The sequence below is a fragment of the Citrus clementina genome, unplaced genomic scaffold, assembly GCF_000493195.1.
Source record: "Citrus clementina cultivar Clemenules unplaced genomic scaffold, Citrus_clementina_v1.0 scaffold_9, whole genome shotgun sequence".
NCBI lineage: Eukaryota > Viridiplantae > Streptophyta > Magnoliopsida > Sapindales > Rutaceae > Citrus > Citrus x clementina.
In genome coordinates, this window is record NW_006261964.1 from 15249059 (window position 1) to 15270811 (window position 21753).

At 35.7% G+C, this 21753-nt stretch overlaps 1 protein-coding gene across 1 annotated transcript; it reads left to right on the forward strand.

The window, feature by feature from the left end:
• The first annotated feature begins 1550 nt into the window (after positions 1-1550).
• On the forward strand, positions 1551-7786 carry LOC18031239 (high mobility group B protein 15). Its single transcript, XM_024190897.1, is given in 8 exon segments — positions 1551-1716; positions 2962-3096; positions 3098-3183; positions 5094-5172; positions 5782-5923; positions 6027-6143; positions 6486-6886; positions 6988-7786. Coding segments are annotated over 7 exon segments (1338 nt in total). The 5' UTR covers positions 1551-1716; positions 2962-3012; the 3' UTR covers positions 7417-7786.
• Positions 7787-21753: the final 13967 nt, after the last annotated feature.

A 21753-nucleotide genomic window follows, 5' to 3' on the forward strand; every position in this document is an offset into this window, starting at 1 on the left:
TTACTTGAGAGAATCTCCATCCCCTCCCCGAATAATAACAGGGGATCCCCGGTCCCCGAATAACTAATAGTCTAATACATTATTTTTATTTTTGATTTTAAATTAATCATATTAAAATAAAAAATTCAGATAAAAATAAAGTTCAAAATATATCTTACATTAATATTAATCCATTACAAAGTCACATTCAAAATATAAATTATTAAAATAATTATAAAACAATGAAAATAATATAAGTAAAGCAACTTATAAGTACAAATATTAATAACTGTATAATATAATCACAATGTAAAATAAACTCATACTGTTATTGTAAGCTCGTAACCAACTTTGACAGCACATTAAGGCCTCCAATGTGCTTGGATGAAGTTTGTTACGGTGTGGGCTCACAACTCTACCACCGGACCGGTGCTAAAAGCTGATTCAGAAGCAACTGTTGTAATTGGAATTGTCAAAATATCTCTAGCAATTCGAGCTAATGTAGGATACCTATTAGCATTTAATAATATAAATATTTTGATATTTATTATTTTTAACAATATTTATAATTTTGTTATTTATTTATTAGTAATTTTAAAAATAAAAATAAAATTAAAAATAAAAATGGGGAAATGGGTAGGGGATGGGGATTCCACCTCATCCCCGTCCCCTCCCCGAATAAAAAATTGGGTAAAAAATTTTTCACGTCCCCTCCCCGAATAAAAAATTGGATATAAAATTATCTCCGTACCCTCTCCGAATGAGAAAAATCCCCGAGGGTATCTGTTCCCGTGGAGATTTTTGCCATCCCTATTTGACATGCTCCCTTAATTAATTATCAATATAACACATGTTTTATCTCTATATCGCTTGTATTAAGAATAATTAAGTTAAAATAATAATTTTTGTAACTACACCTCTGTTTATAACCTCTTATGATAATAAAATTAGTTGGTCCCAACAATATGACTGCAGAGATATTTTATTGTAATGATATCATACTTTATAACTAAAATAACGTTACCCCTTATAAATATGTAATTTCATAATTGATCCATAAACATATTATATACCATAAGCACAATTATATTTTTATAGCAAATATAGAAAAAATAGTGCTGGTTTGGTGATGGAAATAAGAATGGGTATTAAATATACTATAAATAAAGAGGTTAAGAGTTTTTAGGGTGATTGGTTGGGACTTGTTCTTTATAGTGTTTTTAAATGCCCTTTATTAATTTCTGGAGCTGCTGTTACGGCACTCATATCTCTTCAATTTTTTCTTCTTATCTCTCCCGCTTTTGCTTTTGATTTTTGATTTTTAGATTTTTAGATTTTGCCGTTTCAAACGGGGAAGTCAGTCGGACACGTTAAGCTTTTGCTATTATTATTATTTTTATTTTTTTCACCCCACTTCCATAATTACACATATAATATCTGTAAAATATTGAATATTTTCTCTTAGGCAACTCATAAATTTTGACTGCCAACCATTCACATATTGTGAAAAACCCAAACTACCCTCCTTGAATTTCGAACTGAAGCAAAGTTTATTGAGGGTTTAATTGTCTTTTTGCATTTGGGTATGTAATCCTAGGGTTATGTGATATGTCATCACCTTCCAAAAATAACAAAAACAATACACCATATATTTTTTTAATAACAGTGTTTAGCCATAAGCTTCAAATTCATGTTTAATGTCATTTCATTTTCCATGCTCAATCCTCCTCACTGTTGGTAAGTTTTTTTTTTTTAATTATATTTGCTTATTTTAGGGTTATTTTGTCTGTTGGTTCTTCTTTATCTGGGTTTCTATATCATAATAATACCAATACATTTTTTTTAAAAGGAATAATACCAATACTTATAATAATAATATCACCAACAAAACAAACTTTATAAGTAAAAAGATATAATGAATACTACTTGTATATATTATTTTATTATATCTACTGTGGATAATTGTTATTTTTTTATTCATAATTTTTTAAATATAATTTTCTATCTTGGCCTCCATGAAAGAGGAAGGACAAACAACAGACGGCTTCTTTTCATTATTTGATTTGAAAACTCTATGTTAATGGGTCTTTTAAGCAAAGGTATGTTTTGGTTTCTATTGAAAGTTTCTCTCTCAATAATTTTTATTAGTTTCCTCAAAAAAATAATAATAATAATAATTTTATTAGTTGATTGATGGACGGTTCCTTTACTACCCCACATTGGTACCTTCTTCAAAATCTTTAAAATCCTTTTTCCCTCTGAAACAGTGTCAGAAAATGAATAGAAAAAGAGTTGTTGTTGGAACTTTGTTAATGAATGAAAATGAATATTGGATGGATAAAAAATTGAATATTTTTTATTTATTCAATTAGCACACATTTTCTTTTGTTTGGTTTTGTTTATACTTTATAGCAACCCCAATAGATACAAAAGCGTATCTTTTGGAATGTCAGAGTAAGTGAGAGGCTTTAAAGTCATCATATGTAGCTTTTGCCTATCTATCACTATGTAGGCCTGCAAGCAATTCTGTTTTAATAGTGTATCTGGGTTCTTTTCTTTATTGCCAGAGCCTAGAAGGATTTGTCTCTTTATAGCCCTTTTTCTGATGGGAGCTTTGATGGGTTTCTTCTGTTTTAATCCTTGGTACTACTCTGTGTCTGTGATGGATGTCATGGCCGTGACAGCTTTAATAACAGCTATGCCTATGCCTATGCCGTGCCTTTTACTTCCTTTCTTGGGTTCTGAATCATTTCTCCTTTGTTATTGGGGAGTTATTACATCTACTGAGGTTGTTGATTCTTTAATCTTGATGCTGTTAATGATTTTGATTTTCTCAATATATGCTCTTTTCGTTTTCTTTTTATTTTCCTTTCTGGGTTTGTCTCTTTCTCTTGTTTTGAATCCTGCATGCAGTTCATTTCACCTGCAAGTTCTGTTTGTTTCGTGATTTTCAAGATTTTCAATTTTTGTCTTGTTGTGCAGTGAGAGGAAAGTTGAATAGTAGAGTGTGCTTGCTTGGTGGTTATACAGGCCATGGCATCAACTTCTTGTGCCAAACAAAGCCCTGTTCCAAAGAAAGAACCAGCTTCTGGTCATCAATCATACCCACCACCCCCTCGCAAAATATGAAGATATTGTGGCTAGTCCCAAGCTCTTCATGGCGACCTTGGAGAAGCTTCATGCTGCACTGTCAACCAAGTTCATGTAAGCTTCTTGTCATTTCATCCATTCTATATCAGTTTGTTACTTTTTAGATAACATTCCTTGTAAGACTCGTGTACTGAAGTATGAATTTTTGTTCGCCACTCATTTTGATTTCTCTTTACTATCCTAGATTCTAAAATGTTTCTTTTTCTGACATGAGTAGTTCTTTATAAAAGGGGACTACAATGAATCTATATAAATTGCGTTATCAATGCTACTGTTCTGTTATCATCATTTCCTTATCTGTGCTTTGTTTCCTCACTTTTCCTCCTAAGTTGGTCTTTTTTACTTTTCTGTTACTTTTTTTAGGCCAAAGTGGGTTCGTTTGATAAAATCAGGGATTTAATCTTGGCTCATTTCAGCCAGATTAGACATTAAATGGAATGTTTCATTATTAAGCTCATCTTGTTGAAAGCTTTGGTCGATTTGTCATCTTTGAATGAAGAAAAGAAAAGATTTTAGGATTGCTGATATGATGTTAATTTTACGATTACTGTTGTGATGTTAATTTTGATGCATTAGTTGTTGGGCTACTGCGCTGACTATGAGATAGTTAATTTATTTGCTTCATGTATCTATGTTGTATGAAGTGCTTCTTTTAGTAAAATGGAGCTCTCTGTTTCCTTCTAGTGCTGTATTGCCTTACACGCTACCAACATAGTGGCACCAAATCGAGCAAAATTTGTGTTGTTATATCTTCATTCTGTTTGGGTAATTTTTTCCTTTATAGAATGCGTGTTTGCGGGACATTATTAAATATGAGAAAAATGAAGTTCATCATTGTTGGCTCGTTGAGTTATGAAAAGCTTTAATAAATTGCAAGGAGATTTCTATTTCCAACGTCAGTTATGCAGACAAGGTGTAGATTGCTCAATGTTCTTACCGCTGTTTTTGTAATGGATTTAGTATTCCACTATTTTGGTACTTAATATATTTTGTTGGCATCTGCTTAAGTTCATTATAAAAGTTCAATAACTCGAATATGGATGAATGCCATCAAAAAATCAAATATGGTTCCAGGTTGTTCAAATTGATATTAACTATCCAATGTAGAACTGTTAAAAAGTCAAACTTCAGTGTCCCATTCAACAGATACCATCATTGGTCTATTCTATATTGCAATTGTTAGTAGACTGCCCTTTTGATATCTATCTTAAGTCCATAACTCTATTTTTGTCAGGTGTGAATTTAGTGATCTGGATGTTAAAAGGAGAGGGGGAGGGGGGGGGGGGGGGGTGAAGAGTATCTGTTATTGAGCATGTTTCAGGGGGTAAATATGAGTCATCTACACAGAAGCTTTATTCTTATTCTTAGAAAATGACTGGAATATATCGAAGTGACGGACACTAAGACAGCATGCCTCTTCTGCATGATTTAAATGGAATTCCTCATTGAATTATATTCAATATCAGTGGAAAGAGATTTCTTCTTCTGTTGGAGTGAAAATCTTGACGTGCAGATTATAAGACTCACCAAAGATTAAGAAAATAATAGTTTATAAACTTGCTGATCTCTACAAGGTTGTAGCTTTGCCTAACAATTAATTGTCCCGTAAAACTCTTGACAGATATAAAGCATCGACTACTGTATATTGGCTTTAGTCAAATTAATAGATCATAGCTTTAGGCTAAAAACTTGTATATTTTCTTGACCTACGACAAATAATATTTTGCTCTCCATATTTACTTATAATAACTAGAGTGAAATGATTTTGCTGTAGTGTTTTTAGACAAGTCTGACTTGTATTTTTGTATAAGTAGTTGCCACTTGGCAAAAGTTGTGAGATACTTGTATGCATTTTTTCTTTTTTTCATTAATGCATAGCCTTACAGTAACTTATCTGATTTTCTACCTTTTTTAAAATATTCTCACCATTGGCAATCTGATGTATATTTGAACCTTGGTTTTAGGATCCCGATTATTGGAGGAAAGGAGTTAGACTTGCATCGGCTTTTTGTGGAGGTAACCGCTCGTGGTGGTATTGAGAAGGTAAGTATTTGCAATTAGTTGTCTGATTTTATTCTTTATTATTGTGATTGGGCGCCTTATCCAGCTACGTGAGTTGTAGCACGGTCTAATATTTCTATGCCCTTAACATGTTTTGTACATGGCTTTTACCCAGTTTGGTGTCAGTATTAGCTGTCTTTATGTGTCACATATACTTTTAACAACTCAGCCTAGTTAGAGAGGCCTTTTGGTTGCAACAGAAAACATTCTGTTGCCATCTTCCTCTTCCTTTTGTTGTGTGTGTGTGTGTTGGTCTGTGTGTGTTTGCCATTTATTTGTTTAAAGTCCATTCATACATTTATTTCAGTCCATCGCTACATTGTTTATTCTGCTCTGAAGTCAAGATATTTTATTTAATCATCTTTCTGCTCACTCGACAACGAAACAAGGTCATATCTTGTTTCCAGATCTGTCAGTTAGAGTTGTATGCATTTATGCCAGTGATTTAACTAGCTAAGTGCTGTTAAAATATGCAGAATTTATGGTTTAAGAATTACGTAATCAAAATGTTTCAGTTAATTTTTTTCAATGCTGATCAAGAGTGCAATGTTTAATCCTGCTGTACTTATACTTTCACAACCCAATTCTCAGATAATTAAGGAGCGAAGATGGAAAGAAGTCACTGCTATATTCAACTTTCCGTCCACTGCTACAAATGCATCTTTTGTGCTGCGCAAATATTATCAATCATTGCTTCGAGACTATGAACAAATTTACTTTTTCAGATCCCAGGGTTCGTGTCATGTCTCAGCTGATTTGTTGTTGAAACACTCCTTTTGTCTTGATTCTATGTGTTTTCCTCATGAATATGATTACGACTAAATGACCTTTCGCAGATTCTTGGCAGGGCCCATCCACAAATGCCGTGGCAGCTCCAGGGACAGCACAGCCATCACCAGACATTCAATCAGCTGTTCAGCAACCAAGAATTAATGCTGCTGTGTTGCCTGAAGGTTCTTTCATTCTCAGCCCTTGTTCTTTGTCTTGCTCAGAACTGCTGCCTTATTTTGAATACTTTTTATCTTAAAATTGTCAACACTTTTCATTAGTTGTTGGATCCCTTGGGGATTGTTGTAACTGTCAATTTTTTTTTTAACACTACTATATGTGAAACATTTTCTAGTCATAAAAGATATTTTCATGAGGGATGATGAACTCATAATTAACTTCTTTTCGTAACCATTCTCATTATTTTTATTGTGTTGTTCCTATGTTCTCATGCCCGATTTATCCAAACGCTACTCTGAATATACTTGCAATTTATTTATTATAACCCTTCGTTCTTGTTATTGCAGCAAGACCAGCTTCATCAGGAGGATCTCCAGTAATAGGGGTCATTGATGGGAAATTCGAAAGTGGCTATCTTGTTACTGTAACAATAGGATCGGAGACGCTAAAAGGTGTCCTCTATCAGGCTCCTCAGTACCCCATACACCAAGTGCCATCATCTTACAATGTTATCAACAATAATAATGCCACTGCACATGCTGTCTCTGGGGTACAACGCCGTCGCCGCAGGAAGAAATCTGAGATCAAAAGGAGGGATCCCGCTCATCCAAAACCTAACAGAAGTGGCTATAATTTTTTCTTTGCAGAGCAGCATGCAAGACTGAAACCGTTACACCCAGGGAAAGACAGAGAGATCAGTAGAATGATTGGTGAACTGTGGAACAAGCTAAAAGAATCTGAAAAGGCTGTAAGGCTCTATAATTTTCAACTCATTGTTTACTTCTGCTACTCTTTAATATTTTTTGTCTAAATACTATTGCCTTAGACATGGATGTGCCTGAGATTCAGGTTTATCAGGAGAAAGCTCTTAAAGATAAAGAAAGATATAGAATAGAGATGGAAGATTACAGGGAGAGATTGAAGACAGGTCAAGTAATCAGTGATGCTATTCCACTACAACAGCGGCTTCCTGGAGCAGATGTAGACATGGTGGAAGTCGACACAAAGCTTGATGAAACTGGAGGGGATTCTCCTCAAACCCCAGATAATGAGAGTAGCTCTGGTGTAAGTGATTTTGAAGATGATAAGACCGTGGAGAAGGACACGGAAATGGAGGAATCTCCAGGAGTGGGATTAGGTACTGAAACAAGCAATGTTGACTTGGAGATTTCAGCTCAGGAGCCAGCTTTCCAGCTGCCTAAGGCCGAAGAGAATGCAAAAGATAAGAATGTTGAGAATTTTACTGATGACATTGTTAGAAATGATATGGTTGAATAAGCCAGTGACGATGGTGGTGAAAGCTTAGCAATTAGGTTAACACTTTGGCAAAGACGAGAGCATCCATTGCTTTATAGCACAAGAATATTAGAATTTTCTACAGTGAAGGTGTAGCAGTTTAGTTCAAATGTTTGTTCATTATAGATTGCTTAGCATTGTTGCTATTCAAAATCAGATATGATAACTCAAGTGTTCTTTTCATTTGTTTTACTTCTTGTTGCAGTCGCATGCTTCGATATTGTAAACTGTAGAGGCTGCAAGATTTCACCTTCCGTCAGTCTCTAACTTGATCTTTTAGCTACTTTGTGTTAATTCTTACCCATGATTGTCAAGCAAATCATTTTTTTGCCTCCAAAACTGCCAACTTTCATTTCAGCAATGTGAATACTGAATATTATCATTTTTTTTCCCATCTTTTATTTTGCCCTTCACAATTATGTGCATATCCAACCTCTCTCCCTCTTTTTCTTTTTCTTTTTTTTCCAATCAACAATCTTTATTAGTTAATTTTGCATTTTAGTGATAATTTTTCAATAAAACATGAGCGTTTAGGTTATTTCAAGAAACAAATTGCATGGTCTTCCACCCGCTTTTTTCTAAAAGCATTGGAAGTCAGTAAGCCAAGGTAACCTCACTCCCTTGAATCATATTCACTTAGCTCCGATTGCAAAGGTTGAAAAACTTAAGAAAGTGGGGGATTTTAGACCCATAAGCCTTTGTAACGTAATCTATAGGATTATTGAAAAAACTATTGCAAATAGGTTGAAGTTGATTTTGAATGATGTAATCTCACCAGCTCAAAGTGTCTTTGTTTCAAATAGACTTATAACTGATAACATAATTATTGATTATGAATGTCTTCATAAAATAAGGCTCGGAAAAAGGAAAAAGTATGGGTTAGTGGCTCTAAAATTAGACATAAGTAAAGCATATGACATGGTGGAATGAGACTTTTTGAAATGTACCTTAGAAAAATTGGATTTCTCTCTTAATTTTGTTGAACTGATAATGCGATGCATATCTACCTCATCATTTTTTGGGTTGATAAATGGGTTAGCTAAAGGGCTGATCCAACCGCAAATAGGCTTAAGGCAAGGATGCCCCTTGTCCCTATATATTTTTATACTTTGTGTAGAAACCTTTACAAATCTCCTAAAGTAAGCAGAATGTCACGGGATGAGTGTTTTGCACAACGAACCCGTGCGGCACTTAGACAATTTTTGCCAAATATTGCTAAGTAAGTCTTGAGCTTCTCAACTAGCTAAGCCTGAAGGTTTTCAAAGAGCTAGAGAGAAGAGAACAATAGAGCTGAATGAAGAGAGTTGTATTGCTTACAAGAGACATTACAAGAGTGTTTGAGTTGCTTGCTCTAAGCTTGTTTCTCAAATATGTCATGCCTTATTTATAGGGGAGGCTTGCCAAGCTCTAAAGCTCTAGAGAATTCTACCACTTGCCTAGAATTCTAGATATTTACATGTGCTGGAAATGTGTTGAGTATTCTAGATATGTACAAGCTCAAATGTGCTAGAATTGCCTAGAATTTTTCGGAATCGGGCCAACCTAGCACTCTTGGCCTTGTCGTAGTGTCATGACCCAACCCAAACTTGGCAAGATATTGTCCGCTTTGGGCCTTAACAAGGCCCGCACGGATTTGTTCTTGGGGCGCCCATACACCCAAAAACGCGTCTTGTCAATTAAGGTGTGGATCACCCCTTATAAACCCAACATCTCTCCCGTGCTTTGCCGATGTAGGATTCGCCTAGGGTGTTACATACACCCCCCCTTGGGGACTCAGCGTCCTCGCTGAGGTTTGCCCCACCATCGCTCAAGAGGACACGCGGAGCCGCTCTGATACCACAATGTCATGACCCAACCCAGACCTGGCAAGATATTGTCCGCTTTGGGCCTTAACAAGGCCCGCACGGATTTGTTCTTGGGGCGCCCATACACCTCAAAACGCTTCTTGTCAATTAAGGTGTGGATCACCCCTTATAAACCCAGCATCTCTCCCGTGCTTTGCCGATGTGGGATTCTCCTAGGGTGTTACACTTGGGCTCTCTATCCCGAAATTATGGGCAAGTGGGCTAGTAACTTGGGCGGTCCGCAACATCCTCGTCGCGCTTTCGTGCTTGGAATTCTGGATGTGCTCAGTGAATTACCACAAATCATTTTCACGTTCCCAAGTGGCTTTACTCTCGAGGAGGTTTTTCCACTTCACCAAGTACTCGTTGTATGGTGGCACGCCTATCCTCCGAATCACGCGATCCGCAATGATGTAGTCCATATCTTTGTTGAACGCGGTGACAACAGCGGTTGGTGCACGCCTCGATTCTCTGCGACTTGGGTCTTATGTATCTCCGTGATATGGTTTGAGAAGGCTCACATGGAAGACCGGATGGATCTTGAGTCTTGACGGAAGTTGGAATTGATATAAAACGTTGCCCACACGTCGTACAACTCGGAAAGGTCCCTCGTAGCGCCCACTAACCCCTTGTGAACTTTCCGCAAAGTCTTGAATTAATGGGGTAGGAGTTTGATCATGACTTGATCACCTTCCTTGTACTCAACATGCCGCCTCCTTGTATCCGCCCACTTTTTCATTTTCCTCGCGGCTTTGTCGAGGTAGGCTCGCGTAATGTTTGCTTCTTTATGCCATTCGTGGGTGAACTTGTGTGCCGCGAGGCTTTTTCGTCCGTAAGTTGAGGCTATGGTGTTGGGGGTCATGGGCTGGAATCTCATGACGATTTCGAATGGACTCTTACCCGTAGTCTCACTTCGCAGCAAGTTATAAGAAAATTAGGCGATGTCGAGGAGCTTCACCCAATCCCGCTGATAAGCACTCACATAGTGCCTCAAGTACATCTCATGGAGGCAATTGATGTGCTCGGTCTGCCCATCCGTTTGTGGGTGGAAACTTGTCGAGAACTTGAGATCGGTCCCCAACATCTTGAAGAGATCCGTCCAAAAACGTTTAGTGAACCGAGGGTCTCGGTCGTTCACAATGCTCTTCGAAACTCCTCAAAGCTTCACAATGTGTTTGACGAAGAGACAAGCTGCCTCGTCAACTTTACAATCGGCTGGTGCGGCAATGAAAGTGGCGTACTTGTTGTAACGGTCAACAACGACCATGATACTACCGCACCTTTCAGATTTGGGCAGTGACAGGATGAAGTCCATGGAGACACTTTCCCATGGCCTTGTTCCGAGTGGTAGTGGCTCCAATAATCTCGCTGGGAGTTGGTGATCCACATTGTCTTGTTGGCACACAAAACAAGTTCACACATATGCCTCGATGTCGTCCCTCATGTGCGGCAAAAAATACGAGCCTTGGACTAGTGCGGTGGTGCACTCAATTCCTGGGTGACCAGCCCACTTGGAGTCGTGACACTCCTTGATAACTTCATTCCGCAAATTTCCTCACCTTGGCACGAACAACCAATCTCTCTTGGTTAGGAGGATATCAAGCTCAAAGTTCTTGGTAAAATTTCAAGCTGGCAGGCAAAGTTGTCCTCTGGTGGTGGGAAGAAAGTGTTGATAAAAGCAATTGCTTAAGCGGTGCCTGCATATGCTATGAGTGTGTTTAAGCTCTCTATAGGACTTTGTAAAGATATGAAGAAGGCCATTGCTGGCTTTTGGTAGGGAAACAACCAGAACCATAAGTCAATTCATTGGTCAAAATAGGAAAAAAAATGTGCCAAGCAAAAAGTAGGGGTGGGCTGGGATTTCGAGATTTGTCGAGTTTTAATCAGGCCTTAGTAGTAAAGCAGAGTTTGAGGATCATCTAAGTGCCTGGTAGCAAGAGTCTTAAAGGCCATATATTTAAAAACTTAAGTTTGATGCAGGCTCAGCTGGGTTCACATCCTGCATTCATATGGAGGAGTATTTTATAGGGCAGAAAAGTGATAGACAAAAGGTTGCGTTAGAGAATTTGAGATGGTGAGCAGGTTCTAGTATATCAAAGTCAGTGGCTTCCAAGACCTATAACTTTTTAGCTGATATCCCCTCTATCATTAAGCCTAGACACAACTGTTGCGGAGTTGATAATGGAGGACCAGGAGTGGAAAGAAGATGTAATTAGACAACACTTTCTAGAAGAGGATGCTGATCAAATGTTGAAAATTCCTCTGCCAAGGCAACTGAAACCAGATCAAGGGATGTGGCACTATGACAAGAAGGGCAATTATTCAGTTAAGAGTGGCTACCAATTGGCTCTAAAGTTGAGATTTCCAGATAAGCCAAGATACTCGGGGGAGAAATACAAATCATGGCATCCTATTTGGTATCTTCAAGTGCTAGAAAAAGTTAAAATTTTCATGTAGAGGGCAGTAAACAATCTATTGGCAACGACAGAGAATTTATGGAAGAGGAAAGTTGTGCAATTCCCTTGGTACCAGAGATGCAAAAGAACAAGCAAGATTGTCTTCCACACTCTATTTGAGTGCAAAGTTTCAAAGAAAATCTTAAGGCTAACCCCTTTTGTTGAGGAGATTGAGTTAGACAAGGTCAGAGATGTTTTTAGTTTGCTACAGGATTTGACTGCAAAAAGGAAAAAAATCTGAAATGGAGTTTATAGTTGCTGTGTGCTGGAACATTTGGCACTCAAGGAATCTTTTCCTTTTCAAAAATAAAATGAAAGATTCCCAGCTATCAGTTGCGATAGCAGAAGCTTTGGTGTAGTCCTACAGAAGAATTCAAATGCCCCAAATGTCAGGAAGTCCCCAGCAGAATACTGCTATCCAGAAACAATGGAAACACCCACCGGAGGGCTGGTTCAAAGTAAATGTAGATGCAGCAGTAAAAAAGGAGCAACAAAGAACTGGATTGGGAATTGTGATCAAGAATTCTGAAGGGAAGGTTACGGCTACAGCAATGAAGCCCACAAAGTTTATTGGCAAGGTTGATTTTGCAGAAGCTGAAGCTACTAGGTTCGGGCTAGAGATAGCTGAGAATGTTAGATACTTCCCACTAATCATTGAATCTGACTCTAAGGAAGTAGTGGATTTAATCTCTTTCAAGAAGAGCACAAGAATTGAAATCTTCTAGGTTGTTTTTGAAATCCAAGAATGGATGAAGAGACTGAACTAAGTGAAGATACAGCATACCCCAAGAGGGTGCAATATTTTAGCTCACTCACTTGCAAAGTTAGCCTTAGAGCTAAATGATTTTGTTTTTTGGGTAGATAATATACCAACAAACTTTTTGTATTTATTCACCAGTTGGATGAATGAAAGTAGTACTTTCTCTCAAAAGAAAAAAAAAAGATACAAATTACATGAATCCTTGCGCAAACTTGGAAATATCACCACCCATCTAATATTCTTTATAGACACATTTATATTTGTCAATTATTTATACATTTGGACACTGCAATCCCTTTTCAACTGCCATAAAAGATGGATACGGCTCAACATTTTGAATTTATGAGCCCAAAAACGTTGCCTAATCTATTATCGGCCCAATTAGTATTATTCCTCAATATAGCCCACAATGCACCTCTCATTCTTATATCTTAACAGGTAGGAACTTTAGTATTATTGTTTTTTTTTTATTTTACAAATTTATTGATATTTATAATTAGTAATTAATTTTTTAAAATTAACTGTTAACAATTGTTTAATTGGGTTGGTCCACATCTCCTCCGTTTAACTTTAAGGTGGAGAGTTTCAAATGTTCTAGATAGAAGTTTGATATTTTAAAAAAAAGTACTATGTAATTTAAAAAATTAAATTTACTTTTTGATAGTAATTTAAAATGGGTCAAATCTACTTCAAAATATATATAAAAAAAAAATCTATCTCCACTAATACATATAGTAAGATTTTGGGAAAAAAGAGATTGTTTTCCAAAAAAGTTAACTTATAGGTAATTAAAATCAAACTTTTGCGTTCCCACCCGGGGGGGGGGAGGGGGGAGGACCGACAAGAAGTACATAATGACATTGAAGAAGAATGGAAGACTTAAGAAAATTTCAACTATAATTAGAATATTTAGAATTTTGAAAGTCATATACACATTCTTTTGTGAATTCCAGCACATCTGATAGTTTGAGGTTCTCTTAAAATTAATTAATCTTTTGACATTAATTAAACTTTCACAAACCAAATTAAGTTAACTCGCATGACAATCATAGCTTTTTTTATTTCCAAATAATGCACTATTTCAATATATTGGGAATGCAAGATTCTAAATTAATTGTTATTTGGGTTTCTAGTCTCTACTCTTGGTTACTATAGGCATTGAATAAAAATTGAATTTTGTTAATTTTTTTAAAGTTTGAATTATATTTTTGGACAGCTTTTTTAAAAATTTTTTTTTTAGACTTTACAAGAATGGAAATCTTGATTTTTTTTTGTGAACTTTATAAGAATGGAAATCATGAGAGTCGAGTACCCAACATGAAAAAAATTATCAACAAACTTAGTTACCTATTTTACAACATATCAAATTTGTTATGACAATTAAAACACAAATTTTTTAAATGCATATCATTATTGTAAAACTATTGAAATTTTTCTACATTAGTATATCGGTCGAAAAAAATTATTGTTTCGTTCTTTCATTTGGATGAGAAGGAAGATCAAATTTATGTTAGTTCCTGCCAAGGATCAATGCAACCTCTATCTTTTTTATTTATTTATAAGAAAGTAAACATTTCCATTAATCACAACTCCATTACACTTGAAATCTCTGTTGGTATTTCTTTCTAAGGCCAATTTGGCCAGAGAATGGGCACAAGCATTACATTGTATGGGGACATATTTCACTTTAACATTATGAAAACTTTTCCTTTGTCTCTAAATTTTTGAAATTGTCCAGTAGATTTTTGTTCTGCTGCCCTTAGTGTTGTTTACTAGCTCCACCACTTCTAAACAATCGGACTCTATAATCAATTAAGATAAGGCTGCTTCTCTTGCCACCTCCATACCCTATTGAATAGCTTCAGCCTCTGCTAAACTTACATTCCCTCTATGTTGAGCCTGCTTAATTCTGGCTACTACCACCTTGCCTCTTGAGTCTCTTATCACAGCCCCCATCCCTGCCATTTGATCTTTACTACTTATGGCAGCATCAACATTTAGTTTGAAGACAGCTTCTGGGGGAGGAGTCCAATTTATTTGTTTCCCAATCCTGGAGTTATCAATATGAGATGTATGCATCTTCCTAGCTCTTTGATAGGCTTCTGTAATTGTTTCTGCCTTTGTTACTAAAATTCTTGGGTCTATCTTCTTTCCTTAAAAAATGAGCTTATTCCTTGAATACCAAATAACCCAACAATATGCTACCATAAGTTTGAGATCACTTTTCCTCAACTTAGAACTCATTTCTTGCAAGCTACTGGAAATATCCTTGGTCTGGTCATTGAGCTCAGGAGCTGTAAAAGGGCTTGAGACCAAATTTTCCTTGCTGCTTTACAATCCATTAGAGCATGCCAGATGGTTTCTACATTCCTCTTGCATCTTTGGCAGATAGGGTCTTGCAGGATCTTTTGTTTCTAGAGATTTTCTGCAGATGGCAAGAGGTTTTTTGCTGCCTTCCACATGAAAATTTTCATCTTTTTCGGTAACTCCAAAGACCATAACACCTTCCATTGATTTGAGGAATTTGTTGTGCTCCTAGAGGCTTCTGTAAATATTCCTTTAAGTACTAGTTGATACCCATTTTTCTCCTCGTTTAAGGATCATCTCGATATCTTCATTCATGAAGTGTTGATTCAGCTTATCTATATCCCATTGGTTTTCAGCATTCATCAAGTCAGCTACAGCAGTGTCCTTTGACAAAGTTCTTGGGAAAATTGGCTTGAAAGTGTTTGGCCTTGGTAGCCAGTTATCCTTATAGATTAGAACATTTTTTTCCATTCCTTATATGCCATCTGATCCTTTTATTGAGCACTTGTCTTCTCCACAAAATGCTTCTCCAAATATATGATGGATTTGAGCCTAATTTTGCACTCAAAAAAATCAAAATTTGTTTAATACCTTGCTTGCAACACTCTAGAAACCAGAGAATTTGGAAATTGAAGAAGTCTTCATCCTTGCTTAATAATCAATGCTTGGTCAAAATTCATGAAATCTCTAAACCCCAAACCTCATCTACTTTTCGCGAAACTAAGCCTATCCCACCTTGCCTAATGAATGTCTTGCTTGTCATCTTTTGATCCCCAACAAAACTTTGCTATAGCCCTTTGAATCTCATCACATAAGCTCTTTAGGAGTTTAAAAACACTCATTGCGTAAGTTGGAACTGCTTGGGCTACTACCTTAATGAGAATTTCCTTTCCTTCCCTAGAAAATTTTTTATGCTGCCAGCATGAAATTTTGTTTAGAATTTTGAGCTTGACTTCAATGAAAAAACCCATCTTCTTCCTAGCTATCACTGATGGTAGTCCTAGGTACTTTTCATACCTAGTAACCACATTAAGGTTAAACATGTCCTTTATTGCTGTAGCTTGTCCTTCTACTATCTTTCCATTAAAAAAACATGGAAGATTTGTCGAAATTGAAAATTTGTCCAAATGCTTCTACATAGCAATAAAAAAAACTCCCTTAAGTGTTTGCACTTTGCCACTGATGCCCTTACGAAGACAAGGCTGTCATCCGCAAAGAGCAAATGCGATATGGTGATATCTCTGGCAAACCTCAGGCCTTGAATCGGTTGCTTCCTTTCTGCCTGCACCAGCAAATTTAAAAAAGCCTTTCTGCACAAGATGAAGAGATATGAGGACAAGGGACATCCCTGTCTTAAACTTATTTCCGGCTAAATTAGACCTTTAGGGACCCCACAGAAAAAAAAAGCAGAGGAAATACATCTCATTATCAAATCTACCCATTTGTTTGAGAAACCAAGCTTCACTATTATTTGTTTTAAGAACTGACATTCTATTCTATCATTTGCTTTACTGATGTCTAGTTTAAGGGCCACTAAACTGTTCATTTTCCTTTTACTGTATCTAATCTTGAAGAGGCATTCATAACCAATGATGACATTATTTGTAATGAGCTTATTGGGTATGAATGCACTCTGTGTTGGGGATATAACATGGGAAAAGATTGGTTACATCCTATTGGCAGTTGTTTTAGCTAAAATCTGTGACTTTTTTTTTGCTTATCTACCTTAGGGATCAAGGCTATGTAAGTGTGGTTAAGAGGTTCGAGCATACCTTGCTCATTCAAAATGTGTAGACATGTTTCAATCACTCATTTCCGAACTGTCAGCCAGTATTTCTAGAAAAAAGGCAGCAGACAATCCATCTAGTCCCGGGGCCTTCGTGGGGCACATCTGAGTCAGAGCTTCAGCAATTTCTTCTGGCGTGAATGGCTCATCCAAATGACCATTCATTTCTAGAGTTACCTTAGAAGGCATATCTTGTACGGCAGCTTGAATTTAGCTCTAGTTTGGGTTGGAAGATGAGAAAGGCTCTTGGGAATACTTGCAGAACTCCATTTCTACCTCCTCTCACTTATCTGTCCACTTCCCCTGAGAATCTTCAATCCCCCAGATTTTATTCTTTTTCTTTCGGACAGAAGCTTTCGAGTGGAAACATTTTGTGTTCTTGTCGCCCTCCCTCAACCGGTTTGCTCTTGACCTCCGCTTCTAGTAAATCTCTTTATCCATTAACATATTGTTTATCTGGCTTTCAATTCTTCTGATTTCATCTCCATTTACCAAGTGGGGGTTATCTTGCTTTTCACTCTGTAGTTGCTTAATAAGCTTTTCTTACTTCCTCTGCCTGTCATTGAATTCATCTTTACTCCAGAGCTTTAACTGGGCTAAGGAGGTTTTAACAACTTTTTGAAACTAATGCACTGGACTTTCCCATCCTTTTTCACCAAATTTGCCCCATTCTTCTTTCACAATGCTTTTGCAAGCTTCATAAGTGCTCTACATGTCCTTGTAGTGGTCTAGAGAAAAAACAAACATACTTGTATACTTCACCACACTACCCCTTTCTTTAACTTCAAAAGCAATTAGACAATGATCCGAGACCCAATTTTCCACATTTTTTGCTGCTGAATCCTGAAAATTCAAAATTCATACACCAATATTTATTGTATAGAACTTTATCCATTCTTTCCTCTATGAATTGAATTCCATATCTTCTATTCGACCATGTAAACAGATATCCCTTATAGCCCATGTCCATTAAATTACATTCATGCACAACCTTTCTAAACTCCGGCACTAAATGCACTTTTCTGTCACTCCTTCCATTTTTCTCATGCAAATGCATAATCTCATTGAAGTCACTGAAACAACACCACATATGAGAAAATAAACTCTATAACCTTTTCAACAAAGTCCAAGTGTGATGCTTCTGGCTAGCTTCTGGTTGGCCATAAATTCTTGTGCATCTCCACACTCTCCCCCCTTTATTTTACACAACCGCATCTATATGAGGGGTGTTGTATGAAGTTATGTTAATATTCACATATGAGCTCCAAAATAAAGTTAGGCCTCCCTCTATTCCATGTCTATCTACCATTGAGCAATTCTCAAAATTGAAATTTCTACATGTTGATTTAACCTGCCTAGTCACCATTTTTGTTTCACAACAAAAGAAAATCTGAGTTCGGTACAAGTGGAGAATTTTTTTTAACAGCTAGGCGCATTCAAGGCTTCCCCAGACCTCGAACATTCTAGCTTAGAATCCTCATTGTTCTCGACGGGGCTGACTGTCAGCTCCCGCTGATGAATCTTCATCCATTGCTTCCAGAAACCCCCTTACATCTTGCTCTGCTTCTGTTAATTCCCGTTGAATTGCTGCTTTGCATAGGCTTAAGTTGCTGCAACACTAAGACTACTTAAATGGGCTAAGTAATTTTTTTCTTTATTTTTATTTATTTTTATTTTTTTTTTCCTTGGGAGAATTTATTTTTTTGCTACATCTCTTGGTATTTGTCAGCCCACTAGCATTAACTCCTTTAGTCTTTGTATTTCTGGCTTATAGCTTCCATTTTCTACCTTTGGACCTTGCCTCAACTTGTTCGGCTTATTCTCCACTTTTTTTTCATCTGATCAGGACTGCCTATCATTTTCCTTATTTGTGCTTTTCGATGTCATCAAATTTCCTTCATTCTTGTTTTCCCTCCATTTCTTATTTCTCGTCCTTATATTTTTGGTTTTAGGCTGGCTATCATTACTAGTTACCCCAGCTTGTTCCTTGCTGATTATTCTGTCATCGCTCTGACACTTCACTTGCAAGTTTTCCATTTCAGTCTCAATTAGCATTAATTGTTTGCTTTTAGCCCTTTGTTTCTGACTTTTATCCTTCAGTTATGTATTTGCACTTTGCTCCTTACCCAATTGACTTTGATCTAGCCCATTTTGCCCAATCAGGTTGTGTTGAACTTGTAGTTACTTTGAGCAATTTGTTTATGTGACATTTGCTTTTGATTCTCGATTTTCCCTTTCTCTAGTTCAATTCTGCTTTACTTTTTCAGCCTATGTTGTGGCTCGCATCCATCCTCTATAGGGTAACTCTTCATTTTGTTGGCCCTTATATTTCAAACATTCTCTATACTTATGGCTGATGTGTGCACAACAGAAGCATAAATCTGGAAGTTTTTTCATATAATCTGGTATTGAGATTCTTTCGTCCTCTTGTTGTAAGAACACAACCTTTTTCGAAGGCTGTGTTATGTCAATAGACACTCTAACCCGAGCAAACTAACCTAAGCATTCCCCTATTTCGTTAGTTTTAACTTCCTTTACACTGCCAATCTTTTCCTCTAGCTTGTGAATAGCATCCTTGTTCATACACATTATAGGTATGTTGTTGATTTGCACCCAAAAGGTTGTATGTGTAAAGGATTGGTTCTTTATATCACCTATATTTGCTGGTTCAAATAACACTATCAACGCTCTGTCAAAATGTCATGCCCCCCCCCCCCCCCATAAAAACCCTCTTCTTTTCCTCTTCAGAGGCAAATTTGAAAAGGAATATGTTATCCCCCATACTCTCCACCTTTACTTCCTTAACCGTTCTCTAGGCTAATTGCATTGCTGTCTTTAGACCCTCCTTGTTGATGCCTCGTCTAAGTAACACCTTGCCCACTAGGCAGTTTGCTGCAACACGTTCTCCATGTATCTTCATTTTTCCCATAAAAGTTACTATATTTTCCTCTTCCTCTTTTAATAGTATTGCCTAAAACTTCTGGAGTAATTTCTTTGTATCCATATTACCCCGAGAATTCCACAATAATTGCCCCCACCAACTTTTCAAGAAAAATTGTATTTAAGACAATTCCTGTATGCAAGAACTGTGATTTAGAAATGAAATTAAAGTGAGCTAAGAGGATAGAAAAGAAAGAAAAGAAGAAAAAGAAAAAAGAAGAAACACCCAACCAATTGGTGAAGATACTAAACCATGAAAGCTTCAAATTTCTTTCATTCTTAATACTTTTTCAGAAAAAAAAAAAAAATTACTGTAGAAGAAAGAGAGAATACATTTGCTTTTCTATCTATTGAGATTACTGCAAAATATATAAGTGGGTGACAACCTCATATCTCCTCTTAACCGACCTCTATTTGTAACTATTGCTAGCAAATGAGATCATTGTGATACTTAAATTAAATGAGTTACGGCCACAAAAATATGCAAGTTGGATAGTTATTGTGTCTTCCTAATTAGTTTTCTCTAATATTTCAAAATTATGTTTATTAAAATGAAATAAATAAAAGAAGATGTTAATTTTTAATTCAGATAGAAATATAACAAAAACGGTAACAAGATGATGTTACAAATATATTTGAAAAAATAAAAGAACTTTTATTTATTTCTTTCATGCAGTTTGTTTCGCAATGTATGTCATACATTGGAAGAGTTATTAATGTTTGAGTGAGAGATAAAATATTATAAATTTTAAGCGTTGACAACATAATTTTCATGAAAATTTTAAATTATTACTATTAAATTTTTAAAAAATTTCAAATAAATTAATATAAATAAAAAAAACCATAAAATTTAATCAGTGATTTGAGCTTTTGAGAAATGAGTTTAAAAAAATTCCAATAAAACTTATATCAATGAGAAGTAGTAATCCAATTAATAAGTTGATATAAATCTTCATGGAATAGTTAGAGTATTTAATTATTTCTTTCTTTCCTTTTTTTTAATATTTATGTTAGAGAAAGAATAGTTAATTAAATTGTTAAAAATATTTAGAAATATTAAAAACATTTGCATAATTGCAAATACAGCTGTTGGAAACCACACAAAAATATGGTATTGCTATATATATATATACACACACACTCTATATTTGCCATGCTGCGTGCTTAATTTGTTATTGGACTCCAACTATTCGTTGGACTTGGTTTTTGAATAATGGAATTTTGTTATTTTTCTTACATATGCATTACATTGACATTTTGTTGGTAAAAGGAGTATGACTGATATAATCTTTGCTAAAACAAATACAAATGAAAACGTTAGTTACCGATTTCTATGGGACATTCAAACTTTTTTTTAAAGTTATCATAAAATTTAATTAAACTGATTTTTTATTCTCTAAATCTGCTAAAATTTGATCACAGAATAAAGAAAGCTGTTTAAAAACTATAAAATTATAATAACAATTTTATTCATGATAATTATACTCACATGAGTGGAGAGAATATGAATGATTGTTAGGCTAGACGAATAAATAGAAACTTAGGTGCTGATCTGAATAGTTGTTTTATGATAGGATCCTTCTATCTTACATGCATGTAAGATAGGGATTGCCTTAATGATAACAAAAAGTTGTCGTAATCACACCAAATGACAACCAAATATACTCATAAAAAATTAAAAAGAAAAAGAAATATATCAAAAAAAAATAAAAAGAAATACAAATACAGTTCCAAAAAGGTCCCAATCTGACTCAATTACTTTGCTTTCTCTCTTTAATCTACAGGCCTTTTGACTTTAAAGAAAGGTCATCAAGCCACCTTCCACATTCTAAATTGGGAGATGCTACAAGTCTACAACTAGATCTCTTCTGCTTTCAATTTCTGATTTTAAATTCCAAAAACACAATACATAAACAATATTGTCAAAACTACCAGAAACTGAATTAGGAAAAAAAAAGAGGCTTAATAGACATCACCTTCAATCAGGCAAAAAATTAAAGCATCATGGAGAATTTTGCATAGATAGATCATATAATATATGATAATTATTAATGGAATAATACCAAATTACTAGGATACTAGAGAAGGAAAATTTCGGTTTCAAGTATGTGCTATTCAAAAATAATAATAATGATAAGCACATAAACTTCTAATGAAATCTATCCAATTTCCCCAAAAAAAAATAATAATAATAAAATAAGTAAATAAATAAAAAATAAAGGGTAG